At 44.9% G+C, this 26,802-nt stretch overlaps 10 protein-coding genes across 10 annotated transcripts; 6 read left to right on the forward strand and 4 right to left on the reverse strand.

Moving 5' to 3' along the window:
- Positions 1 to 67: 67 nt before the first annotated feature.
- On the reverse strand, positions 68 to 1,288 carry N7483_012543 (sporulation-specific N-formyltyrosine oxidase Dit2; the record flags this gene model as incomplete). The annotated part of the gene is made up of 2 exons (XM_057095970.1): positions 68 to 133; positions 188 to 1,288. The coding sequence occupies 2 exons, from the start codon at positions 1,286 to 1,288 to the stop codon at positions 68 to 70; spliced, it is 1,167 nt and encodes a 388-aa protein (XP_056941941.1).
- A 1,175-nt stretch (positions 1,289 to 2,463) lies between these two features.
- On the forward strand, positions 2,464 to 3,591 carry N7483_012544 (phosphatidylserine decarboxylase; the record flags this gene model as incomplete). Its single annotated transcript, XM_057095971.1, has 1 exon — positions 2,464 to 3,591. One exon carries the CDS (start codon positions 2,464 to 2,466, stop codon positions 3,589 to 3,591), a length of 1,128 nt encoding a protein of 375 aa, XP_056941942.1.
- Positions 3,592 to 5,351: 1,760 nt separating this feature from the next.
- Positions 5,352 to 7,203, forward strand: N7483_012545 (uncharacterized protein; the record flags this gene model as incomplete). The annotated part of the gene is made up of 3 exons (XM_057095972.1): positions 5,352 to 5,510; positions 5,566 to 7,050; positions 7,111 to 7,203. 3 exons carry the CDS (start codon positions 5,352 to 5,354, stop codon positions 7,201 to 7,203), a joined length of 1,737 nt encoding a protein of 578 aa, XP_056941943.1.
- A 266-nt stretch (positions 7,204 to 7,469) lies between these two features.
- Positions 7,470 to 14,040, reverse strand: N7483_012546 (uncharacterized protein; the record flags this gene model as incomplete). Its single annotated transcript, XM_057095973.1, has 14 exons — positions 7,470 to 7,648; positions 7,790 to 7,895; positions 7,961 to 8,866; positions 8,915 to 9,153; positions 9,210 to 9,307; positions 9,496 to 9,734; positions 10,413 to 11,368; positions 11,450 to 11,601; positions 11,705 to 11,996; positions 12,069 to 12,416; positions 12,555 to 12,812; positions 13,248 to 13,775; positions 13,829 to 13,876; positions 13,971 to 14,040. Coding segments are annotated over 14 exons (4,242 nt in total). The 3' UTR covers positions 7,470 to 7,646.
- A 1,469-nt stretch (positions 14,041 to 15,509) lies between these two features.
- On the reverse strand, positions 15,510 to 15,731 carry N7483_012547 (MFS general substrate transporter; the record flags this gene model as incomplete). Its single annotated transcript, XM_057095974.1, has 1 exon — positions 15,510 to 15,731. One exon carries the CDS (start codon positions 15,729 to 15,731, stop codon positions 15,510 to 15,512), a length of 222 nt encoding a protein of 73 aa, XP_056941945.1.
- Positions 15,732 to 15,817: 86 nt separating this feature from the next.
- N7483_012548 (uncharacterized protein) lies at positions 15,818 to 16,908 on the reverse strand (the record flags this gene model as incomplete). Its single annotated transcript, XM_057095975.1, has 4 exons — positions 15,818 to 16,259; positions 16,317 to 16,381; positions 16,449 to 16,640; positions 16,696 to 16,908. The coding sequence occupies 4 exons, from the start codon at positions 16,906 to 16,908 to the stop codon at positions 15,818 to 15,820; spliced, it is 912 nt and encodes a 303-aa protein (XP_056941946.1).
- Positions 16,909 to 17,701: 793 nt separating this feature from the next.
- N7483_012549 (uncharacterized protein) lies at positions 17,702 to 17,908 on the forward strand (the record flags this gene model as incomplete). Its single annotated transcript, XM_057095976.1, has 1 exon — positions 17,702 to 17,908. One exon carries the CDS (start codon positions 17,702 to 17,704, stop codon positions 17,906 to 17,908), a length of 207 nt encoding a protein of 68 aa, XP_056941947.1.
- Positions 17,909 to 20,027: 2,119 nt separating this feature from the next.
- On the forward strand, positions 20,028 to 20,983 carry N7483_012550 (alpha/beta hydrolase; the record flags this gene model as incomplete). The annotated part of the gene is made up of 3 exons (XM_057095977.1): positions 20,028 to 20,188; positions 20,250 to 20,711; positions 20,737 to 20,983. 3 exons carry the CDS (start codon positions 20,028 to 20,030, stop codon positions 20,981 to 20,983), a joined length of 870 nt encoding a protein of 289 aa, XP_056941948.1.
- An 888-nt stretch (positions 20,984 to 21,871) lies between these two features.
- N7483_012551 (OSTA/TMEM184 family protein) lies at positions 21,872 to 23,292 on the forward strand (the record flags this gene model as incomplete). Its single annotated transcript, XM_057095978.1, has 6 exons — positions 21,872 to 21,935; positions 21,988 to 22,004; positions 22,296 to 22,439; positions 22,499 to 22,624; positions 22,684 to 22,833; positions 22,894 to 23,292. 6 exons carry the CDS (start codon positions 21,872 to 21,874, stop codon positions 23,290 to 23,292), a joined length of 900 nt encoding a protein of 299 aa, XP_056941949.1.
- Positions 23,293 to 24,348: 1,056 nt separating this feature from the next.
- N7483_012552 (uncharacterized protein) lies at positions 24,349 to 25,087 on the forward strand (the record flags this gene model as incomplete). The annotated part of the gene is made up of 4 exons (XM_057095979.1): positions 24,349 to 24,519; positions 24,583 to 24,693; positions 24,772 to 24,897; positions 24,962 to 25,087. 4 exons carry the CDS (start codon positions 24,349 to 24,351, stop codon positions 25,085 to 25,087), a joined length of 534 nt encoding a protein of 177 aa, XP_056941950.1.
- Positions 25,088 to 26,802: the final 1,715 nt, after the last annotated feature.

Consider the following 26,802-nt stretch of genomic DNA (forward strand, 5'->3'; position numbering starts at 1 on the left):
TTTTTTCTTTTACTCTACATACACAGTAAATCATAAATAGTGGGAGGCTTTAGTAATGCTTGTGTATCTAACTACGCTCATCGCCCAGCTCTGTGAATATCAGTCGGGACTTCGACGGCCCCATCAAAACTCGCTTGAGATTTCGTTAGTAGCCATCAGGTCATGATAGTCAAAAAGAATAACATACCACTGTAGTTTCCAGCTTGTAGCTTGGATCTCTGGTCCACTTGAGCGCCCTCAAAAGCTCACACAGCACAACCTTGAACTGAGTCAGAGCGAAATGACTCCCCAAGCACCGGCGTGTATACCCGTTAAATGTAATAAAATTGCCCTTTGCCTGGTGCATGCGGAAAGCGTCGTTGATCTGCTCGATGGTCGTACCCCATCGTGAGGGATTAAACTCCCTCACTCGTGGACCCCAGACATTTGGGTCTGTCTGTACACCATATGCGCTCCATCCAACCCATGTACCCTTAGGAATCACATTTTCCTCATCAAGAGGCATGTCATCTAGTGCGTACCGGCCAACAAGCTGACTGAGAGGTGGGTATAGGCGGAGGGTTTCGAGGCAGAGGGAAGTCAGTCGTGGCAGATTATTGATGTCTTTTCCAGAATATGTACCAGGTAAGGAATCTATAACCTCGTCACGAACAGCGCTCTGGAGATCCAAATTCTTTGCCAACTCCCACATGGCAGATGTGAGTGCTATCTGGATATTTTCCGTTCCTGCAACGAACAACATATTGAGGTTGGAGCGATAGCGATATTCGGATAGACTCCCCTCTGCACGGGCGCGCTGTAGTCCGTGTATCATTTTGTCCGCGTTTTCAGGAGAGGGTGGGATTTTCATGTGTTGTTCCGTGTATGCAACCAATTGTTTCTCGATCTCATCCACATATCCAAAGGCACGACGACGGTCAGGAAATAACCACCAAAGCCGCTCAATAATGGGAAATTCGGTAAACAACGGAGCAAGTGGGATCACAGAGTCGCCCATTTTGCCCATGAGTTTTTCCAGTCGCACATCACTTCGCTCCAGACATTCTACTTCAACATCAAGGAAATACTCGCAGTACGTGGAAACAGACCAGCGGTGCGTCAATGGATCCACAGTAACTCCTGAATTCTCGGGAGCGTTGAGCCTCTGGGTCTCGAGAAAAAGTCTTGCAAGCTTTTGGGATTTCTTCACCAATGAGGCGATGCTAAAAGTTCGCTGGATGCCCGGCTTCATCACCGATGCAATATATCTCCATTCATCCTCGTGGGCGTCGATGATGTTCTCACCCATTAGTTTGGCGAAAACCCCCCCATGGAACTTTCTTGATAAAACCGGCCTTTGAAACGATTTGTTCATTCTTGAATACCCGGGTGAGATAATTGGGTTTTGTGAGGAGGATTACCCATCTACCTGCACTCCAATACCACACTGCGCCGTATTTCTCAGTTAGTGGGCGGAGACGGTTATCATAGAAGGGAGTTTTGCCAACACCACGAATTGCATCATAAAGTGAGAGATGAAATGGAATGAAGGGTAGTTTCCCGGTTCGTGGGAAAAGAAAAGGTTTGACACAGAATAAAATGAAAAGAAGCAGAGAAACCAGGATCACGGAGGGCATATTGATGGAAGCGATGGCCCAAGTCTACACAGTGTATGAGAGCATAGTACTCGGTAATATCTGAATAAATAACATACTTATGAATCACTATGCAGAACAATTAGCGGAAATGCACCTTGCTGTGCTTCCAATCCTGCCTGGCATAGCCATAACATCAATAGCCACTCTCGCGGTGAATCTTCAAATGTAACTCCGAGTTAGCCCCTTACAGTCTTACTGCCTCAGCAATCCGCTGTGGAAACTGTGTGACGCCTAACCCGCTATGCTCTATCCATTTCGGCACTTGTTTTTTTCTCTTTCTTGCGTGATTGAGAAAGTGAAAACCGGACGTGGCGGTGTGGGGTGTGGATAGATCGATAGCTGAATTGATGGTGGGAGCTGAGTTGAAGGATCTCCACTTTCATGCATAATTTATGCAAGAGTCTCCTTCAGCTGTGCCTTTGCGTGACAAGATCAGCCACTGAGAGCTGTACATCAGCCAAGTCTATCTGTGCCATCCCCAGATTTTGGTGCTAGTACATTCTGCACCGCCTGCATATATTGAACACGAATGAGCTAACTGTATTGGCGAGTCCTAGGCGCCTTCACTTGGACTAGGTAGACGACACGGCACAGAGCACTCGCTTCTTACCATGAAGCCAATGAGTATTCATTCAGATTACCCCATACTAGCAGGGTACGTCCGTGCCACTCGTGAAATAATGGACATTGAATTTTGTGTTGCGTATTTCTCCGAGAATCCCAGCAGTTATTCAATATTCTTCAATTCGGTGTCACCTGCGAAGAGAAAGCTTTCAATTTCCCCATCAACCTTACAACTTCTTATTCTCAGCTCTTGCATTCCAAAATGGCGGCACGCTCCAAAATTGTTCAGACTCTCGTCGATCAAATCCATCAACAAGATGATTGGGAATCCATGTTTCAGGCTGCTGTTGCTGATTGTATCAGCCAAGCGCCAGTATACATGGAGAAGTACAGCATCCGTACCCTGAATGACTATTTCGATTACATGGACACTCTCTTGACTTGGATTCCTAGCGAAATAGTCACAGCGACCCAACTTCTCGAGCGCGTTCGAGTCTTTTACTTCCTGTTCCAACAAGAAGCTGTCCGCAGCCTCCAGACAGAGATCAGTCCGGAAACAACGCATGTTCCTCTGTCTTGGATGTCAAATTGGCTCGTTTCCTATGCACGCAGCCTGGGAGAATTTCTCGATACTCCTGCCTCCCTTACTTCTGAATCACTGGCGACTTTCTTTGCGTGTCCGAAGCATAACCTGAATGATTACATTATACCTGAAGGTGGTTGGAATACATTCAATGAGTTCTTTGCTCGCCGAGTTCGACCGGAATGCCGACCCATTGCCAATCCCGAAGATCCTACCGTGATTGTCAGCCCTGCCGATTCTGCATATCAGGATTCTTGGCCCATCGATGATCAGGACGGTACCGTCACTTTCAAAGGGATTTCTTGGCGGATTTCTGATCTACTCCAAGACAGTATCTTTAAGGATGAATTTCGCGGCGGTACATTTGTGCATTCCCTTCTTTTCCCGTGGGACTATCACCGCATGCATTCACCACTCGATGGCGTAGTCCTTGAGGCCCGTGTTATTAATGGACAGGCAATGCTAGAGGCAATCGCCGTAGAAGGACGTCCAAAGAGTAACCGAGATAAAGAGGAGGGTTATCAATGGTGCCAAACACGGGGACTGGTTGTTCTGGATACACAAATTGGCAAAGTGGCAATTCTGCCGGTTGGTATGGGCCACATCTCGTCGGTACAATTGAGTGTGGAAACGGGTCAAAAATTGCGCAAGGGAGATGAGCTCGCTTTCTTTCAGTATGGCGGTTCAGATATTGCTCTTGTTTTTGAGAAAGCGAGCCAAGCTTCCATTTCCGCTGTTGAAGATCCGCAACATCCCATGGCACGCTACATGGTGGGCGAGAAGATAGGAGTTTCCGAGCGCCATTAGACACATTGATGGGTGCTCCGCAGTAGGTCAAGTGCTTGAACCGCTATCAAATATTCTATCTGAGAGTTTGTATGTTTCAGTTCATCCATTTGTTGGTGTCCTATGAATAACTTGAACCTTCAAATATTGGAACCTCATGCGCTTTTCCCCCCACTTCCTAGTAACCCAAGCCAGTCCGGCGGTATCACAAATATTTCTGAACATACATGTGTGCAGATCTTGCAACTTCAAGTTTTAAAAGTTTGCTTCAACTTGAACATTTTCTGATCGTAATGCCTAGTAATTGAAGCACTCGGGTCGATGGAATTACCTAGGTATGCTCACAACCTTTTCAACTGCCAATTGTACCTTGCAGACTAGCACATTGGCCGCATCACGACTCGGACTTTCATTGCATACTTTGAAACTTTACGTATCAAGCCATTGGTGCAGCTATGCTACCTGGGATCGCAAAGTTAAGTGCTAATCTTTCAGGTCTAATGATGCGATCAGCAAACAAAACAAGTGCCTAGCGCGCAGCTTGAAGTAGGGACGTCTGTGGAATACTTCCATTGTTACATGGGGGATCGATAATAGTATTGTATGGTATTTATTGTATTTAATTCAACTGCGGGGTAGGTAAATTTTGAAATTAACGCGTTCCATTGGCTTCAAGTTGCGCGTCACCTGAGATAAACACGTACAGTACTCGTACTATTGATGGGTATGTAAAATAATCCCGGTATTTAAGCACTTTGGTGAGACACCTGGGCAGTGAAGGTTGGAATATCATGAACTCCCGAGGTCTGGAGTGGAGTGTTCCGGAGAACAATCGGAATCTGCGCGTCCGCTGAGATAATATCAAAAATCTCAAGCTTCATACTTTCCTCTTGCATGCGTATCTGCTAGGTACCTCTCACATTTGACAGGGCTGCCTGAAGTTTACGTAGATCAAGCCCCTGGAAAAACACATGCAGCTTACGTGCATTGCGATATGAGCTACTGCATTAGACTCAACTGCTTCAAATGTTTGTGCCCCGCTAGTGTTTGGTAGTTACGATTGGCTGGGCCTACGGAGTCCACCAGTCATCATGAGTCTACGCTACACGGACTACGTAGTACGTAAAACACGAATTTTTGAATGCACGTCGATCTCAGCTGTGTTACCCCGTCGATCTGTGTAACCTCGTGGATTAAATACGACGAAATGCACCTGGGCAGCTGAGAAACCTCTCCGCAGTCATTTTAACATGCTTTTGTTACCGATTGATCATTGGCTACTGTGTACTTTGTAGAGAGCGCCAATTCCACCATTCTGGCTACAATTGATAGTCTATAATATTACCCCTCATGTGCGGACTATTTTCATAAACTTTGTCGATCAATCTCTAGGCTACGACCAGGTACTTTTTCAGGTCGATCGGCCTATTCAGCTTTGACTGCCAGATACTGCCTCAAGAAGAAATATCCTTTCACGATGGATATTTGCGTTTGCAGCAAGGTTCCGCTAGGGGCCTCTGGGTTTGTCGAATGTTTTGGATAGTGTACTTTGAACCGATTGACAGCTCTATTGGGCAGTTGCCAGTTAAGGGTGGCGGATTTGGGTTTGAAGATTTATAGAAGCTAATTGATATCAGCAATAATACCCTTGACATCATAATTATGGGCATTTTCTGTTGAATTAAATCAGAAAATCAAACTCGGAACATCCCATGTCCTTAAAACCGTATCCAACTGAATAATAGCTCGGACTGGGTTGATCGAATATAACCAAATCCAAGATGCCTCTTTCCACAAGTGATATTGCCCAGAAGTATCACAAGAGGTTGCCAATTGCCAACTTGCCCGATCGCCAATGGCCGTCAAAGTCACAAGACAAGGCTCCAATTTGGCTATCGACAGATCTTCGCGATGGAAATCAAGCACTCCCAAGCCCAATGGTATGTAAAATTCTTGATGCCACGAAGGTTCAATGGTACTGAAAATTGACTCCAGAATTTTGAACAAAAGTGGAAGTTCTTTCATCTGCTTCTTGCAATGAGGTTCAAGCAGATAGAAATATCATTTCCCTGCGCTTCGGAAACAGAATTTGCGTTCACAAGAAGCGTCGCCGATTCATCAGGAGTGGTACCTGACGATGTAACTCTCGAGGTCATCGCTCCCTGTCGGAAGGATACACTTGCTCGAGCTGTTGAAAGTATCAGGGGTGCTCGGAATGTCATCATCTTCACCTTCTTGGCGACCAGTGACAATTATCAAGAAACCATCTTCGAAGCCAGTGAGGAAGCCTTGCTGGAACGCGCGAGGACTTGCGTGGAATACCTCCGGTCAATAACAAAGGATGACCCCTATGCCTCTTCGCAGACCAATTGGTCCTTCGGATTTGGGTTTGAGGACTTTGGCAACAGTCGACCCGAAGTCGCACTACGCCTTGCAGAGACTGTCAAGGCAGCCTGGAGGCCAACACCAGATAAACCCATTATTCTTGGCTTGGCAACCAGCGTGGAATCTTATACACCCAATGTATACGCTGATCAGGTTGAGTATTTCTCACGCAATATTTCCAACCGCGACGCGGTTTGTATATCACTGCACACACACAACGATCGCGGCTGCGCCGTTGCTTCTGCAGAACTCGGCACCTTAGCTGGCGCAGATCGAGTTGAAGGCTGTCTCTTTGGCAATGGTGAGCGTGCCGGGAACCTCGATCTTGTTACTATGGGCCTCAACTACCTGACACAAGGAATTGATCCTGGACTGGACTTTTCAATTCTTCCTCGTGCTCGTCAGGTGTATGAAGAAATAACTGGGTTGCCCATACACCCTCGTGCCCCATATGCAGGCGACTACTACTTCCGTGCTTTTAGTGGATCTCATCAAGATGCGATTCGTAAGGGCCTGAAAAAGTATTCTGCGGCTGAGGCAGAGTCCAATGTGCAACCTACATGGCGTATACCATATTTGCCTCTTGACCCGGCGGATGTCGGTTTGACATTCGATTGTGTAATTGGTATCAATAGTCAGAGTGGTAAGAGTGGGGTCTCATGGGTCCTTCGGCAGGGGCTCCAGCTTAATATTCCAGACGTACTGGCCAGTGTTTTTTCGAAGTATGTTAAGTCTGAATCAGAACGTGTCAGCCGAGCTCTTGTTGAGCGAGAAGTTTGCGATTTGTTCTTACGCACATATGCAGTTGGGGAGGTGGACTCTCGTGTTTGGGTCAGACAGATCAATGGCGCCCAGTTTAGCATGAATCTGGATACCTGTGCAAGGAGAAGTGTTGGCGATATTGCATTGCATATCTCTCAGGTCTTGGGTAGATATGTGCGTCCCGTTCAAAATCACAAAGACCAGTTTATTTCCGAGGCCACCCGGAAGGTGACTTATGTTGAGTGTACGTTGGATGGAGCTTCGCTTGGCTGGGGAGTTGGCATCGGGGCCGATGGAAAAGAGAATGTTCGAGCGATCATATCTGCACTATCAGTAAGTGGGCACCCATTTCATGGTTCGAATTATATGAAAAAAGCTAACGCTCAATTCCAGTCTACCGGACTCATCAATGCAGAGACAGGTCTTCCCTCACCCCAGTCACCCACTGCAGCTTCTTTGGACGGCGGCGAGATGTCTCTATCGTAGAAATCAGTTTTTGTTGACATAGATGAATACTTTCTGCGTATTTTGAATACGTGTGGCTTTTGCTAGTGTAATTAGATGACAAGGATTTGGTGTCTCTGAAGACACCGAAGCAATGTCGGCTTTTGTCTACTGAGGCTAATCATATGGACTTGAGTATCGATAAAAGGATCATGTTATCCAACAAAGAGACCAATCATGCAGTAAAACAATAGGCACTATACACGGAAAGATACTAGTGTACTCAGATAGTCTTGTGCCGCGATCCATCATTCTGTGTCCAATCCCATTTCTTCATCGACTTGTCTCTTTGGATCTGACAAACTTGACTGACGTTCCGCTGCTTGTCGCTCATCTCGATCCTTCTTCGCTTTCTGTATCATCTCCTGGTATTCACGGTAACCAACCTCTAATTTCTTTCTCTTCTCAGTCGTTCCGAAACGAAGTTCTTAAATATGGTAGCGTTGAAAGCAAGGGGGACGACGACGAGAGAGAATGCAAGTGTAACTCCAACTGAAAGAAGAGATATGAGAAAATTTTCATCGGAGCCGGTCAAGATACTATATCCTGAAGAGGGTAAAGGACTCACAAATTATGGGGAAGATCCACCGCCCCTGGAAAGCAACGCTATCCCCACGATGGGGATATTCGACAACATTCAACGCAAAGAGACTCGCAAGGAAAGAGGCCGGTAGCTAAATCAAGATTAGTATGGAAAATCTTGGAAGAGCTCTGAGACAGGGCCAAGTAGTGTACTCACAAAAATAACAGTAACCACAGTGAAAACCATCACACTATCACTTTGTCTTCGTGTCGCCTGGGCCTCGATGATAGTGGCTTCTTTCTGCTTCAGATCAAGCAATGATGTGATGTCGTTCTGAACGCTTTGAGCGTCTGCAATCATTCTTTGAATCTCGTTCACTCGCTCCCTTGGAGTCACTGGTGGATTCCATTCGGATTTCCGTGGGAGGTCGCTGACTCCGATTTCCGTCTTCAGGATTTCTCGCTCTCTCTTCTTGACGCTGATCTCTTTCTTGTAGATCTCAATCTCCTTTTCGTCAAACTCTTGTACCCTCTGATTTATGGCGGCTAATTCGCCATCCTCAGGATCGGATGCCTTGGCACTGATCGCCTTCCGCATCATCTCGATTTCCCTTCTTTCGACCTCCAACTCTTTCCATTCAATCTCGATGTCTCTATTCTTCATTTCGATATCCATCCTTTCGGCATTCAACTTCTCTGTACCTGCATCCTTGTTCTTGCCCAGTTCAATGCCTTTCCAAATTGAATGGATGTGCTCCTGGTCTTGTGCTAAGTTCTTCAACATGTTGAGTTCATCCAAAATATCTTTGACCTGGTACAAAAGGTCTATCTCCCGGTGGATGTCTTCATAACGATTTTTTCCTGCCGATTGACTTATGTTTTTCTTCCATTTCCTGAAACGGTTTCTGAGAGAACCGTGAAAGCCAAGAATGGATCTACCTAAGTCAGCATTCCCCCGTGCTTCATTCCCATCCGTTGCGATCGGTATCTGGGGTAGCTCAGGCTCTTGACTTTGCTTCTTTATTAATCCTGATTGACTAGGTTCTTCAAAAGACCTTGTTTTGTTCTTGTTAGGCCCGAGTGAGTTCATGAATCGTGTAAACAGGTCTGCTTCCTCATCGCGCTACGCAAAATCAGCCGGTATCACTTAAATTCTGTTTTCTCAAATTACAATGCTTTGCAAAGATTCTCGGGATATTTCCAATGGCGACTTCTTCTCTTGAGGTGAAAGTCGGGTCTCAATTTCTTGGGCGTCAAATAAATCCCTTGCTGTATGGAGAATAAAATCTACCACTTGTCTGGCTGTGAAGGTCAAGTTTCCACTCTGGTCTCGAAGAACTCGGAGAGCTCGCTGTAGAAAGGTTGGGTCAAAGTCTGTTGGTTGTTGAGTCGTGCTCGTGATGATGAGATCTAAATAAGTTAGCCATCATGGGAGTTAGTTGAGAAGGGTTATATAGCAAGCATACCGTCATGGAGTGTCCACAGCCATAGTTGATTCACCATCAGAATCTGAGCTTCTGCAACACTCTTGACCATCTTATCAATGACCCGCTCATCATGACTTCTATTTTTGGAAGATTCAGCCAGATCTTTCCTTAGTCGTTCAAAATACCGACCGACTACCTGCGACCTGTCTCTTTGCATCGTGTCGGAGAGGGATGTATAGTAGTATTGGTCAAGAGTGAGAGACGTGTGAATCGGTCTTTTGATATTACCCTTCATCCCTTGTTGTTTTAAACTTCCATCGGAGACCCCCTCCCTGTGGAGATAATCGCTGCCGATTCCCTAGGCGGTAACGGAAATCCCTCGTCATCGATCGTTTCGAATGACTTTTTCTCACCTTCTCGATCTAAAGGTTGAGCAGCATCGTCTGGTACCAGCGTTAATTTAGGTGCTTTGGAGGTATCTTCATCAGGCAGAACTTCAAACTCGAGGCCATCCTCTTGATCTTTACTGAGACCGGGCTCCCTACCCCAGAACAGGTATGGCATCTGTATAAAATATTAGCTATTGGACATTTTGCAAGGTGATTGAGTGGTATTCACATAGAGCGCTGACATCTCGAAGATAGCTGAGTCAGTAGCCTGGAGCGACTCATTCTTCACAATTTGATCGCCACTTCCAAGCCCATTTTGTATCTTTATAGTGTCAACATCGTTATCCCCTTAGGACAACTCGTTTTCTCATTCTGACTACTAACTCATCGTCTCACATTGGGGCTTCATGTAACAGTTTTGCCTCAAAGTTTGGTCTCTACCTCCGGCAGAGATCTCTGTTTGGCTTCTCCACAAGAACTCACTCAATGATTGCTGGGCCGGAATACTCATGTTCTTTTCTTGTGACTCGTACCATGAGGTCCTAGAGAACATCAATATCAACTCTCCGCAAAATGAAAGGCGCAATTACATAAACCAAGTGCATCTGTGGGTAGAATTCGATGAGTAAGTAAAGGAATCATCTATTGAAAGCCCTTCAGGGAGGGATGCCCACATTGTTTGCTGGGATATGAATCCACCGGACTCTGCGTTCAAGACGCAATTTTGTTCTGACCCAGTTTTTAACTCTATCTCTTCGCGTCTTCTTTCTTTTGCATCCTGTTTCCCGGTACCTGTGTTGTCTTTGGGTTGTAGTCTTGCTTTCTTCTGCCTCTCTTTCCGGCTAATCCGTACCCCAAAAAGCTCACTGTCTATGTCCTTGAGACTGTAGTTCTTGTTTTCTCTCATGATCTGATCTGGTCCTTTTGCGTAGATGATGTCTTTCATGGAAGACTGAGCAAACTGAATGGTAATATTGTTTTGGTCACTGATAGTGAGATCAACAACTGTACCCTCCTGCATATCGGAGATTGTATCCCTGAATCTAAAATCAAGTAGTTCAGTTTCAAAGTTCGAAAGCGGCCGTTCAGGAGGTGAATAGTCCAAAAGACTCTTTATCAATTTCCTGGATTTCTTTTCTCCTGGCTTGGATGTAGAATCCCACTGCTCCATTTCTGATCTGCCCTCTTTAATGTGGCTGTCTCCAAAGTAGGTCCCGCTAGACAGAAGCCACCAAAGGGCCACTGGAAATTTGTGACGCACAATTAACTGCAAGGAGGTCGGCGACGGCTTGGAATGCTCTATCTTCTGTGGTAAAGTTTCTTCCATATGATCCATGAGGACATTGAAAGGGTATTCGATTCCCGTGGTGTATCTCCATGCTGCAAGTCCCATGAGAAGCTCTTGGTCCTTTCCATGTGGAGCTGCAAAGTCAAATAACCCGGCCTCATTTTTGATTATCCTAAACAAACTTTTCCATAGTAACTGTTCGGTGGAGTTCTTGCGATTGATTGCAGCCTGCCAGATCAGACTTTCTTCCTGTTTTGACACCCGGACAAGAAGACCCAGTAGGTTGGAAGAATCAATATGATCCAAGAACAACTCCACCATATCAGAGTTGCCTTCTTTAACAGCAATACTAAATGGTGTCGCTTTATTTCTTGGGCTCACTTCTTCCAATAAATGATCCTCCCAGGCAGCCATATTGTCCAGCAGCACGTTACCTTCCATTTTAGCCTTCCCAACAAGCGCAGCGACATGTAACCATGTGACTCCTCTTCGATCCAAGGTCAGAGTCTTACCAAGCTCCCCTATCAGGGTCATTATGTGTCTATCGTCATTGAGAAGAGCCCAATAAATTATCGCCTCAATCTTTCTCTGACTCTCCGTACGCGCCATGACTTTAATCCATCGTTCAAGCCAAACAGAGATCAGTTCTTTCTCCTCAGGAGAGGAAATGAGACCTTTGTCTTGGGCAGGATTACTCAGAAAGTAAGCGTCCGACTCCAGGAATAGAAAAATTATTGCAATGTCGACGTTGGTTCTAGTGATAGCGCAATGAAGCGGGAGTTCTTCCTTTGATATCCCGTCCGATGACCGTTGCCTTCCAATCCTCATGTCGATGTAAATTCCAAGAGTGATCCAACACCTTTGCCACAACATCAAGGAAGCCATAGTCACAAGCATGATGTAGTACATTCCTCCCAAGGTTGTTTGTGAGTCTGAAATCAATTGGTTGCGTCATCAGATAGTCCACAATAGACCTTGACCCAGTCCGCATGGCACGGAAGAGTGCAGTTTCTCCTTCTAACTGCTGGAAGTTGACGTTTGCACCCTTGGTACAAAAGTATTCGACCACTTTGACATTTCCACTTGACGCAAAAGACAATCCAGTCTCCTCGGCCTCGTTGATGTGATCCAGGAGGTCGGACCGCTTCTCTACTAGTTCTTAAACCAGCTCTAGATGCCCACATAATGCAGCATCCAGAAACATCCTCTCTCCCTTATTACCATGGGCATCAACTTGTGCCCCTTGGTCTAGGAAAAACGTAATCGCATCCACGTTGCGATTAAAGATTGCCACTTCGAGGGGAGTGTCCCCATTATTACTTCGTCTCTCTAGGCGAGTTTGCTTTTCTTCCTTGGAAGTGTTCTCCAGCAGGACCTCCAGAATATCGGTGTTTGTAGCGTGTGCAGCTAAATGTAGAAGCGTATTGCCAAATGCGTCAGTCTTTGTAGTATCCGCTTCTTTCTCAATGAAATAACGAGTGACATCAACCATTCCGTTCTCAGCTGCGAGCATGAGAGGAGTGCTTTCATCCTGTCCCATTCCTTGAGAAATGCTTCCGCTGCCAAAAACTGTATGATCAACCAGAAATTTTACTACCTCGCTGACTCCCCTTCTTGCAGCTAGACATAAAGCATTCCAATTTTTGTGATTTGCCTTTCTTATTTCTGCTCCCTTCGTGGCCAAGTATTGAACAATTTCGAGATTACCGAAGTCTGCTGCGCTTAGGAACGCCGTGTCCCCATCAGTATTCTCTGTCTCCAGAAGAGTAGACTGCTTGCTCGGATCGGTATTCTCCAAAATGAACTTCACAATTCCAAGATCTCCCCCTTCCACAGCTAGATGAAGCACTGTCCTTTCACTTGCATCGAGCTTAGTCATATCCGCGCCTTTGTTGACCAGGTATTGAAATGTTTCAAAATGTCCGTACCAAGCGGCGGCCATCACAGGAGTTTGAGTATCAAACCCTGTTAACTCCAGGTGTAATTCTTGATCCTGCCCCGCAGGTCTCTCTACAAGGTTTTTCACAGTCTCTAAATGCCCTTCGGTCGCAGCAATATTAAGGACATCGTTGTTGTCAATGTCACGCTTTGATGTGTCAGCCCCCTTTTCGAAAAGGAATCTGTCAGAATAAAGGCTTATTCAGCAGCATGTGGCACCCAATGGGGTCCAATTGTACAGATGTGTGTATGTGTGTTCAATTCTGCTAAATCTAAGGGGTAAAAATACAGTGTAGGTTTACGTAATCTCAGGCAGTAAGGCCTCTATCCGACAGAATCGAAAAACATCAAAGTGGCCATTGGTAGCTGCAAGGAGCAACGGTGTCTGTCGCCATGAGTTTTCCATCTCGAGAAGATCCAGATCCTTCTCTAGGAGAATTTGAGCAAGACGGAGATTTCCACTCAAGGCAGCGGCATGTAGTGCCGTTTGGTCGTCCTGATCCTCGATCTTAACATCGACTCCGTGGTCAAGTAAATATTGAGGATACTCGACTCCATCCTTCCACGCTACAAGGCAAAGGGCGTTGCGTCTTCCTGTGGACTGCAAGCCCAGAAGAGTCGGTCCTCCCGCCTCGAGAATCAATTTTCCAACATCCAAGAAGTTTTCCATAGCAGTCGCCAGGAAAGCATTCACACCTCCACTTTTAGTTCTTGTCAGCATATTAGCCCCCTGAGAGAGGAGTAGCTTTGCAATTGTGTATCGGCCCAAAAAGGCGGCAAATATTAAAGGGGTCATCCCAGTCGTGACATAGTTCTCTGACTCGAACGAGAAATCAAATCTTATCTCGCGAATGTCGGGGTTTTTGACCAGTATTTGTTCCACCACAGCACCTCTGTTTTGGAGGATTGCTTGCCTGATTTCTTCCATGCCATAGCTAGGGCTTTCAGGAGGGCCTCCCTCCGGATCAGGGGGAAGTTCCTCGGCGGCGTCTACTGAGATTAGCAGGTGAGTACTTTTTAAAAGCAAACATGTAGGGACTAACCGTTCATAGGATCTGCCATGATCACTTTAATCTCCCAGATTTCATGTTCTGTTTTCTACACTGAGTCGAACCAAAGTTGTCCGAAGTTGAATATCATGCGACCATGCTGATGCGACCATGAGGGCCCGCCCAGTCGACGCACGCGCGCCGAGAACTTGACCAAAAATAACAAGAGAAAACGGAGCTTTGGCCCCAATCCCACGGCCCATCATTGGCTATCGGCTCCCCTGAATATGCGGCTAAAGTACTTGGGCGGGGTATCTTTCGAGTAGCCCATGTCAGCTGCACTGACATGAAGTCTGACAAATGATTCCTCTTCGGCATTTTGAGCCCGCGATCTCGCTCTGGCTGACCAGGGTGTATTAAGTGACCTGGCCCAAGTTTCGGATACATCATCCCGAGGTCGTGTAGTAGTAAGTATCTGGTCTTCTTTCGTGTGTTATCCGATCGTTGTTAAATGCCCAGGTGAATATCCATCGTCTAATTAGGCTTAGCCTGTACACATCCACATCGAACGGCCCACATTGAACAGTAGCAGCACTGGAGGTGTATGGAGTACCGTGTGCAGTATTGCTGAAGTTACAATGCTCGACGACCCTAGATGATTGTTTTTTCTTTTTTGCTGACCTCTTTCTGGAGGTTATCACGAAGAGAACTCTGCAGGGTGAAGACTTTGGTGATTGCCTGCTCTAGATCATCGTCTCGACTCCGATCTGGATACTGAAGTGCAATGAAGGACAGCCAAGGAATGGTTAAATAATCTTTGATTTTCTGCGTTCTCTTAAGAAATGACTGACTCACTATTATAAGTCTACCATTGCCCTTCAGAGCTTTGAGCTTCGGTCGTTCATGTGCGTATCTGTTACATCTGATACAACATCCTTCGCGTTCGGGTGAAATTGAATTCATTCTTCCGAGCTGTTTTCCTCGTAACATGGCCTGTGCTTGTGGGATGTGTCCTTTTGTTCTGGTAGACCTTTTCTACAGTTTTCTTCCTGCCCTGCTTGCGACAGAATGTCGTACCCGGCTTCCGGGTCTACGTTCAAATCCATGGATGTTGCTCTAGATTACCGTTGCGGCCTTAGCTGTGAGGCAATAACACTTTTTTTTGCCACTCTGGCGCGGAAACTTGAATTCATATTTATCGGCATCCCATAATCTCACTCTATATCCTATTTGATCTCCACATGTGCAAGTTACTGATTAATGAATAAAAGATATATGCAGTATGCAAGGTCATCCAGTCGATAGACTCTTAGGACATATAACACTGAGTACTGCATCATGTTCAAGGCGTTGATATGCGACCGTCATACTCGGATATAACATACATCAATTAAAAAGCCTGCTCCATATTTCGATGTTTTCTAGCATCATAGAAATAAAGCGGCACAGCACAAACCAAAATCAGGATATTTGACATGAACATGATCATATAAACTTGCACGAACCCATTCTTATCCACCCACTCCACAGCCACGTATAAAAACACAAACGCAACAAGGTTCTTGAAAATATTAATCAAAACCAAACACTCTGCAGCGTGTCTCTGATGACGGTGCACGATATACGTAATCGCAATATTAGGCGTGTAGACTGATCCAAAAGAAACGAGTGCGAATCCAACCGCGATAGAAATCCAGGGTAGCTGGTTCCCGCACGCAAAAGCGAGAAGAATGCATCATGCGGGTCCGAACAACATTCCAGGGACTAGGGAGATTAGACGCTGCTCAGGCCAGATGTCTTGGCCAGAACTGCGGCGGACGATCGCGTTTTTTATCATATCGGAGAGCTTTCCGCCACCGAGACAGGCGATTAGGAAGCCGATTATCGCAGCTACTTGCATTAGGTCGACTTGTTGTGTTGAGAAGAGGTATGGAGGTGCTTCGAGGAGAGAGGACATGCAGAAACTTTAGATGCGAGATTAGTATTGAAGGGCCTCTGGGGAATAGATAATCACTCACATCAGAATTATCTGGGGGCTCAGTGTCACGGTGTAAGTGAAAATCCTCCACCATATGAAGGATGAATGAGAAGCTTCAGAGGTTCGAACATGACCTTCAAGAAATTCACATCAGTGTTATATGAAACAAGCGGTAGGATCTCTCGGAAAGATGGATTGTGAATAGTGTAATCGTGCTGTTCTAAAGGTACGGCCTTGACATCCTCGCACAGTTCCTCTTTAGGGATATTCTCATTTGCTTTGAAGGACTCTCGATTGCGCATCATTTCCAGTTGGTCGGTGGTTAAGTCGAGTTCAGGACGCGTGAAGTTGGATTCTGGGTAGAGAGAGAATATCAAAAAGAAGTTTAGTCCTCCAGCTCCGCAGCACAGGCACATGAAGGAGCGCCATGTATCGGCGAGCTCTGTAGTCATGAAGCCAGCGATGAGTGGACCTATTGCGCTACCGCCTGAAATAAGGAGGATGTAACTTTTGAAAGGTACTTATTAGCTTGATTTTTGTAGCATAATCCTCTTTTGCACCTACATGGACATCATGGCACCTCGACGGTGGACAAAGGTAGTGTCTGCTACAATCTCAGGAACAATACTCTGTCAACATAGTTAGCTAACTGTCGAATCACAAGCATGGAAACCTTAGAAATCTTCCAACGCATACTTCACCAGCTGCAGCTGCAAATCCCTGTAAACACATAGCAGCCAACAGACTATGGAATGATCTGGCAGCAGCGGTCCACGCGAACATTCCCGTCTGCAAAGCCATCGATGATAGAAGGGCAGTACGTTTGCCAGATTTCATAGCGACCGGTACCCAGAAAATATTGCCAATGCTGAGAAAGAGAAAGTTCAACTGGAAATTTTTTAGCTTTGAGCTCTTCATTCCCCTAGATTATCGAATACCATACCGTTAGAACTTGAGTTGCCCCTGATTGAGATTTATGGTATTCCTCCATCAACAGCGGGATCGCCACTGAGATTCCTGCTCCTCCTATATTTGACACAAAATTGGCGGAAGATGTGACCAGGATAGCCACAAATTTGAGGCCTGAGGGCCATCGCAAAGGATCCTTTGGATCATTGGTTGGAAAGGGGAGAAGAGCAAAGTCGTGATTGCCCATGTCTAAAGTTGGTGAAGATGCAAGGTGAGATAGACTTGGACTTGGAGCTTTGCATTGTATCGCTAGATAGCTCTGGAGAATTTATATGAATAGGGGGAAATCGGGTAGGTGGACGCGTAGAGCATTTTTGACCAAGGCCTATACAGTATAGTAACACAAATTCCGGGGAACGACCGGGGTATATTAGTGTGGGGTAAGAATCTGGGGTGGAATCCGGGCCGATGAGCCTGATCAACCGCCAAAAGTGATAGTAAATCAGATAGTTTAAATTCAAGCTTCCAGCTTTCAATCGTATTTTTGTTCTTGTACGCATTGAAAATATACACATTCATCGAAACAATCCTAAAAACTGTAAGTGTGATCATATAGGGATCAATGGACATTTTACGACTTGTCACTGTCGACCAAATCTTCCAGTCGCTCATCATTTACCTTTGCTCAGCTCGTTAGTTCTGGACTTCATAAGGTTTCTGAGGCCTTTACCGCTCAAGCTATTAACTTTCTTTGGTAGTTTAACGAGTCGCGGTTGCCATGTCTACCCTCGCTCCACGAATCGAATACGTCTTCACACTACAAGTTGATCTCGCGCCACCTCTGGACTACGGTTCCACTGCCACTGGAGATAAACGGTTTATTCCGATCACCGGCGGAAAAGTCACTGGACCAAGATTTGCAGGAAAGGTTCTAGGCAACACAGGAGGCGATTGAAACGCAGTGCGCGCCGATGGAATTGTACATCTCTATGCACGGTACTCATTCCAAGCAGATGATGGTGCTATAATTGGAATCTGTAATGAAGGTAGTGTTTGAGGATGCGGATCCGTCCAAGGCCTCAATGGCTAATGAGGGAGCCGATTGGTATACACGCACCAATCCACGCTTTGAGGTTGACGTCAACAATGAGAAGCATGGATGGTTAGGTCATTCTGTGTTTCTTGGCAACTTGAAGCCTCCACAGCGACCGGGGTATGTGAAGATTGATGTCTATGAAGTGCTATAAAATTGTGGGGCGGGGATAGGCCGGATGAGAAAATGGAATGTGGGCCCGACCGGGATATTCATCTGAGACGTTTGTTTACCTTAGGGACTTCAATTAGAGCCAATCATCAAATTCATGTTCGTCGCCCATGTGTAATTTTACTTTAGTAGCTTGGATAGTGATGGTTTAGGCTAAAGCCGTGTTCAATATGCACTCTGCCGAGTCTGGGCCCAGCGGTCGGCGTTGTATTTGGCAGAAGATAGATCAATTGGGTATTAAAAGAATGAAGATGCTGAGAAACAATGCCAAAATAAATGCATGTGGCCAATTAGATATGAAAGAAAAGCCCGAAACTCACCCAATTGCTTCCACCGGTCCAGCATGAGAGGTAAAAGATTATTTCATTCAAGGACCCAAAAGCCGTTACGACAATCCCAAGTCCTAGAGATCCATGTCATATAAGGACTCAGAAAAGGGCAATTCGCGTATTGCCAATAATTGAATCTGTCAACTGCGAGTGCACCGATTGAACCTTTTCGAACCTCATGTACTTGCATGATTCACTCTCCAGATGATTGAACAGTGCGGCGAGCGTAACGAACTGCTTCTGACAGCCGCGGCGATTAGGACAGTTATATGCCTTTTGTGTATGGGCTGGCGAGTTAAGATGTTGGGTCAGAGCTCTTACGGTGCCGAATTCCCGGTGACACAAATAGCACTCTCAGTTGTAGCCATTGTGTGCACTATTTGTCACTGAGTATTCCACGTTTTCCTCCTCGTTCCATTCAATATGTTTATTAGCAATCATTCCCTGGGTATCAAGTCAGTGGATCATGCTAGCAATTTTTTGGCGGTTCAAATTGGGGGCCTTTGGACATGAGCCAGTCTCTAGGTGATGCGAGACACCACTCGCTGTGACAAATCCTGTTCAACAAAAGGGGCACTTCATTTCAATTCCACGATGCACTTTGGAATTTGAATGCTGGAAAAAAAATTCAGGTCAACTTTATGGTTCGTGAATTTGCATTTTTAGTATGCATACCGCGCGCAGATTATTCTCGTTCTGGAATTGCCTGTCACAGGATTTGCAATAGTTTTTCCAGTGGGGCTTGGCCGTCATGTGTGCTTGAACAGCTTGATTCGATGAGAATACGCAGTTGCATGTCTCGCAAGGAAATTGTGGAGCCCAGTGATTCATTGAATCCATATGTTGATTGCAGCCGTGACGGTTCAGAAAAAGTTTGTCGCAAGTCTCGCACTCAATCCAGTGATTTTCATGATTCATGTGAGCATAGCAATCATCTCTCCAGCTGAATCTATCACCACAGGTGCCACATTCAAACATTTTGGCGACTTGAAGTACTGTTGACGATCAAATTTGGAGGCCTGGGGTGTCAGATGGTCGTATAGACCAGGGAGGAAGAAGAGGGGGGAAGAAGAGGGGGAATTGTAGAAGAGTTGAAGAAGAAAGTGGGGGGAGACAGAGTGGGCAGAAGCTTATCGATCTATAATAAATCGTGGGAATCGTGGGATCTGACTCCTCCAGGGCTGAGATGTATACTCTCTTACCGCCTTCCAGTTGCAGTATTCTGCTTTGGATAGATCAACGTTGCCTGTCAAATGCTCTCGATAAACCACAACTGCAACAGAGTACAAACAACCTTGGAAGAGATCAAATTGGAACTTGATTGAGACATAGACAAGCAATATCAAAATCTTATTTCCTTCCACAGATCCAGATATTACCCTCAATTCGAGATCGGAGCTGGCAGAGGAAAGCTGGCAGAATAGGGTAGTGTCTTTGTTGATCTCCAGACTAAACATGCACTAAACCACACTAATAACGGTTAAACCAATGGAGTCACAGGGGGCGAGCTTTGACACGAAATGTCATAATTCGTCCACGGGTGCTCAGGTGGGGCGAAGAAGAAGATGTAAACAGAGATGGTGGAGTCATGTTTCTGAGTGGGTTCCGAAATCCGGCCCCAGGCGATTATTATTTATCTGTCAGATGCTCTGATAACCATGCTCACTCCGCGAATACAAAATTCCCTCTGATGCCATCACGGTTTTACCAAGCTACGACGCTCACTTGATCACACTAGAAGAGCACACTTTGAGTTGAAGCCTCAATATCAAAATGGGTGAAACTGTTGATGCGGATGGCCATCCAACCCCAGTGTCGCTACCAAACTCGGAGCAGTTCTACTTGAAGAACGACCAAGGCCGAAAATATTCAATCCAAGTATCTTGGCCTCTGCTGTGGGAGGATAGGGAAAAGCCCAGATCCTGCCCGATAATGTGAGCGGTTACGAATATTATGCTTGAGATAATCTTTTGGCTCATCACTAATGGTCCACAGATATCTGGTTGACGGAAACTCCATGTTTCTGACAGCCACCGAATCTGCATGGCGCCGTGGCTACTCGTCGCGATTTAACAGCGGAATCATCGTTGCTATCGGGTATCCTCTAGAGGGTAAACTCTACGATATTGAACAACGCAACCTCGACTTGACGCCCCCATCGGAAACCCCTGTACCTGGTCATGGACAGGCAGATGGTTTCCTAGACTTCATTGAAAATTCAGTCAAACCAGCCGTGAGATCACGCTTTCCTAAAATATCTTTCGAGCGAGAGGCGCTTTTCGGGCATTCGTATGGGGGTCTGTTCGCCCTTCATGCATTATTCACTCGCCCTGACTATTTCGACTGTTTCATGGCAAGCAGTCCATCCATTTGGTGGAATGGTCGGTGCATCTTGGACGAGGCAGAGAAATTTCTTGATGTGACTAGCTTAACAGGCGAGAAGGTTCCTTCAGTAATGTTTTTCTGGGGTGCTCTTGAGCAGAATCCCCCCTCGATGGGATAATGAATCCAATGAAGACTACGATGCGAGAAAGCAAACCGCACTGGGTTTTCGAATGACTGATAATGCTCTAGACTTGCTTCTCAAGTTAGAGGATTCTACTCATCTGCGTGTGCTTTTGAAAGATGAATATGAATGGGAAGAGCATCTGAGTATAGTGCCTTGCTCAGTTAGTCGGGCGCTGACGAAGTTTTTTGAGGAATGGCCATTCGAGAAATCGGAGTCCTAGCCCGGAGATAGGGGTGAAGAACAGCCATTAGAACCTTGGACAGCCATGGTAGATATCTTTTATGATGATTGGCATGTGATGGATTATTGACATTTGCCCCGGTGGATGCATTGAAGTTATCAAAAAAAAGTATGTATGATCATCATCATTGAACATATGAAGAAATTGATATCCTATAATTGGAACTGTATATCATTCAACGGATTGATTCAATTTCATATTCGACAGCCTCAACATGAATCATCACAGGGCCATCACTGGAAAAAGAAATGGCACGCGTCGCGGGCGTTCGCAAGATAGGATCAGAAGTAGCAACGATCTACTACTCAGCAATATCTCGTCATCTCAGCTATTCGCATAGATTGCGTCAGGCATCCTCCATTTGAAAATTTGAATAGAATATATAAGGATATTCAGCTAGTCTAGTACTGAAAGCCTGAAAAGGAGAGAAACGCGATCTGCGATTACACGAGACAAAAACTATAGATGCGCGCTAGCCTTATTTGGGTAATCCATTCGAGGCTATACCATATATGGCAATGATATGCATCAAAGTCAAATAAGGTTTTGGGAGTAGAAGATGAGCCTCGAACACAGAATTGATAAAACAACTCATTCTCGAAAGAATTCTCTTCTTTGGGGTTGCTAGATGCAGTTTATTTCTGGATCCATCTTGAGCTGAACAAAATTGTGGCGCAATACGAGTTTAACCTTATAATTTCCTGATCAAAATGGGTCATGGTATTTCGACTGCCAGAGATTTAAAAACCTCAATAGTACATCAATTCTCCTGTTAATTTTTCCACATCTTTTCCAGATTCTTATTGGATCCTCTAGATTGACTACTCAAACCTCGCTCTTAGCTTGCATCTTCAAGTCTAACTCAATATGGGCCTCTTCAGTAGCAATGGCAGCAATCATACTTGCCCCATGCCTACCACATTTGCCAAAGGTATGATGATCTCATACCACGCTCGTTTAGCAGGTTACTGACTTCTATACAGAGGCATCCGAGCCTATAGTGGGAAATCTATACTTCTATCATCTGAATATGATAATTTCAGGAGCCTGTGCCGCGCTTGTCTGTTTGGTCATTTTTAGTCTGATGTTCTGGCATGCGATACACTTGAGCAAACCAAAAGAGCTAATAAAGTAAGATTCTAGCCATTCAAATGTTAGAAATTATTCTTCTGACCAGCTTAGGATCATGAAAATTTGTTTCCTACTTCCACTCTATACTATCACGTCCTTCTTATCGATATGCTTTCCACACGCCTACACATTCCTTGAACCCTGGCTTGATTTTTTCCAGGCTGTCGCTCTTGGGTCGTTCTTCCTGTTGTTGTGTCAATTTATTTCAAGTGACTCCCAGACGGATGTGAATGTCTTCTTCGCTGCCTTCGAAGCGCCGCAAAAGAAAGATAATTCATTTGTGACTGGGTTGGAATGGTTCCGAGTAGGTGACCTACATCAAATCAGATTATGGCAGATTGCTAATTTTTCTTTCTACTAAAGAAGCAATGGATTGCGATATTCCAATATCCTGTGGTCGCCTTTGGTGTGGCTATTGCGACCGATATCACACAAGCTGCCGGAATCTACTGTTTGGACAGTAACAAGCCTTACTTTGCACACCTATGGGTATGTCACAGCCCGTTACATCAATGCAAGTATTGCTGTCTTATAGTGACTTTCCTTAGCTCACGATCATCTCGACGGTGTCTGTGGGGTTTGCTGTTATGGCAGCATTGAACTTCTACCGAACTTTAAAAACATATCTAAGCGGGCACCAGCCACTCGCAAAGCTACTTGCTTTCAAGTTGATTGTCGGTCTATCATTTCTCGAGAGGGTAAGTCGTTCATCATCCAGATTTATCAGGATCCAAGCTTACTGAGATCCGCATTTCTAGATTATCTTCACCATCCTCCGAACTACCAATACCCTCAAGTCTACCTCCACACTGAGCTATGCGGACGTTAACATCGGTATTCCTGACCTCGTCATATGTCTTCAAATGGTTCCTTTCGCCCTCTTCTTCCCTTGTGCCTATCGAGTCTCGCCCTATATTGGCACTGGCCCCTACAAGAGTGGATTCCTCGGTGCCCGGGCTTGGATTGGCTTATTCAACCCCATGGAAATCCTTCGTGCAATCAAATTCATCTTTGATATGGGCACTGAGTTAAGAAACCAGGGAGATGCTGAGGGATACATTGTTGAGCGAGAGGGCCGACCGCTGTATCCATATACTTACCATAACCTTGACTCTGCTGGGACGTCATACGATCAATCTTATGATCTCAGGAAGTAACCTTGGAAGTTCCAGATCACTGAGATAGCCATGCTATTTCTTACCATATTATAGAAAATCGAGGCTTTCTCGTGACCTTCTAGTGCGAATTCATGTCATCTTTTTCTCCTATTCGTTATGCAGATTACGCCAACAACCAGACCGATATTTGTATTTGATTGAATGGGAATGGTTTATGCATTCGTGTAATTATACTCATACAAATTTTAAGTTTTAAGTTACTGCCATCGGAATTAATCCAAATCATCAGTTCCAAGGTAATACTGTTCTATCCTATAGGAATTGCCGGCTTCGGGTGATACTTAATATTCAACCTTGGAACCGACTTCAAGAAAGGACTTCGGGAGCTTCAAAAGCGAATAACACACCTGAGTATTCCCAAAGTCATCAATTCAAGGGCTCCTGGCTCAACACGAGACAATAATGATGACCATATAGCGTAGGTACTTGACTGTATCATTCTCGACACATGCATGTGACCATCCTCCAATCCTAGATCTTGACAATTATTTCTTTTGATGAACCAAGTTTGTTACTTGACAAAACCACCAATTGAATTGGAGTATGAATGGGTACAAGCTCCCCGATGCTTTTGAATTCTGACTGATCAAGGTGGGATTCCGACAAGGCTTGCGAATAGCGATGGATACCATTATCCTAGTTGGTTCGATTTCAAACGCTCATCCTGTAACTCCAGTACTTCGATTGAATGACAGGGACATGGGAGCTGACAATACCGATGACCTACAGAGCGCAAGGTGAGAGCAAATTTGCACCAAATGAAACTGAACTATCCCATGCAGCCTGAGATTAGACATTTGGAAGAGACTCAAAATGCCCATCGCTGATCCATGCAACATAATGGTGATTTGACTGACCAGGAAAACCTGTTTTACTGTTGACATTTTTCGTTTGACTCTCAGCTTGTGTGAGCTTCACTTTTCAGTATATAAGGTTCTTTGCGTTCATCAACATCCAAAAATCTTTCATCTACTACATCAACGACCGAGATCGAATCATCTCCACGTCCAAGGAACCACATCCGCGTCCGCAATAATGAAGCCATTTACTACAATCTTGAGTCTCCTGGCATTAGCCACCTCTATCTCCGCACAGAACACATGCACTGCAGATGATGTCCTCGTCTCACTGGAAATCAATATCAAATTTGGTGATCAGATGCAGACAGACGTCGATACTACGAACAACAGTATTGATACTAGTGGAGTGGGTTTAGCTTCATTTGAGCAGCATTTCGATGACTCGCCGATGCTAACTATTTTCGCTTAGCCGGTGTATAAAAACTACAAGTCACTACTCAATCAATACGCACATGATGTACAGTGCACCATCAATGCGACTCAAGACCAGCAGACCCAGATTTGTGGTGCTTATATTAACGTAAGTGTACACTACTAACAACGATTCGGTATACTTAGAAGCCCTTTCTGAATTATTCATAAATGTTAAAACCATTAGTTTTCCACGAGTCAACTCCGCTTCCTTCATGTAGCCGATGGTCTCCAATTCTTCATCACAAATGACCATGGAGACAACGAAAGCAAGATGCATGGTTATATTTTAACTTACCAAGCTGCTTTAGAGGTAATTTATCTATTTTTTCTTGGAGATTTTAAATTCAACTCTAACAATTAAATCATCATTATAGGGCTATACTTCTCGGATCAAGGCTGGAGTTCCTCTCTGTGCTAGCCAAATTGATGATGCTTATGCACCTCTAGCTAAGCAGCTTGCTAGTCTTATACAGGATTACCCAGCATCAACATCTACTTAGTGGCATATTGAGTCAAATTGTGGTTGAATTGCAGAATGAAGGTATGTAAGGAGCAAGATTGACATTCAGGATGTTGTAGGATGGTCTCGCTATAGCGAAGATCATTAGCTCCATACACCTATGGCTATCAAAACTAGTTTGTTTTTGATACTAGCAAATTGAATCCGAAATGGGGTATGGAATAATAATATGCACCTTCTATAATCTTATTAATCTAGTAGACTTTTTTTTTATAGTCATACAGTATAGTGCTAGCTCTACTTAAGAGTGACATATTAGAACAAGATGGGAGTGGTTCAAATCAATAACCTTGGAAGAGAGGATCAAAGTTCTAGAGAAATAAAAAAGAAAGAATAGAGGGAGTAGGGATCGAACCGGGGACTTCTAGATTTCGCCAAGTGAGGCATCAAAATGAGCAAGGTGATGACAGCCTCAACTTTCAGAAAATCATAACAAATCCAATAAAATAGATAAAAATATAAAAGTAATATCAAAAGAAAGAGCAAAAAGAAAAAAGCTCCGCAGAAGTCTTTTACATAGTCCGCTGCATGCTTTCTCACGGTGGTGTTCCACTTAAGCAAGTCTCACGCTCGTTGATGCTACGTAACAACCCTCAGTCCTAGCACTCTAGTCTTATGGTATCATAGTATCAAATCAAATCGGGACAGACACGATAGCCCGCTCAGCTACTAGGATGCGAATGGTTATCTGGACTCCTGAACTTACCCTTATAACGTGATTCCCAAGTGAGCGGCCACCTGACCGCGTTCGCGTCACCCGCGTCATACCTTACCATCTTCAACCACCAACCATGCCACCAAAACGCAATGTTTCGGCCAGAAAAAAATGGCAGTCAAGAAGGTCGAATCTTACTTGCTATTGAGGCTATAAAAAAGCAAGATATCACAGCAATAGCCACAGCAGTACGTGTATTCGATGTACCTCGCTCTACGTTACGGCGCCGCCTTGCCGGCCATACTAATCGATCCGAAACTCGCGCGAATAACCATAAATTAAATGAAAATGAAGAGAATTCACTTCTCCAATGGGTGATCTCTATGGATATACGTGGAGCTGCCCCCCGTCCGGCTACCGTCCAAGAAATGGCCAATATTCTACTTACAGCGCGTGGCCAGACCCCCCCCTCAAACTGTTGGCAAGAATTGGGTTACAAACTTCGTAAGACGACATTCAGAGCTTACAACCCGTTTCTCTCGACGATATAATTACGAGCGTGCGAAAATGGAGGATCCAAAAGTGGTTCAAGAATGGTTTAATCTTGTTTTTCAGACAATTCAAGAGAATGGTATTTTATCAGAGGATATCTATAACTTTGATGAGACTGGATTTGCAATGAGACTTACAGCAACTGCTAAGGTTGTTACTCGTTCTCGATATTATGGTCGACGATCACTTTTACAGCCTGGAAATCGTGAATGGGTAACTGCTATTGAAACAATTAATGTTCCTGAATGGGTACTTCCACTAGTAATTATTTTCAAAGGCAAAGTTTTGATTGAAGGATGGTTTGAGAATCTTCCATCTGATTGGCGATTTGAAACTAGTCCAAATGGATGGACAACTGATGAAATTGGACTTCGATGGCTTCAAAAACACTTTATTCCAGCAACAACTGAACGGACACTTGGAAAATATCGACTTTTGATTCTTGATGGTCATGGGAGCCATTTAACTCCCCAATTTGACCAGACTTG

This window comes from Penicillium malachiteum (assembly GCF_028827825.1).
Source record: "Penicillium malachiteum strain IBT 17515 chromosome Unknown utg000005l:1.0-9002435.0:326005.0-9005861.0, whole genome shotgun sequence".
NCBI lineage: Eukaryota > Fungi > Ascomycota > Eurotiomycetes > Eurotiales > Aspergillaceae > Penicillium > Penicillium malachiteum.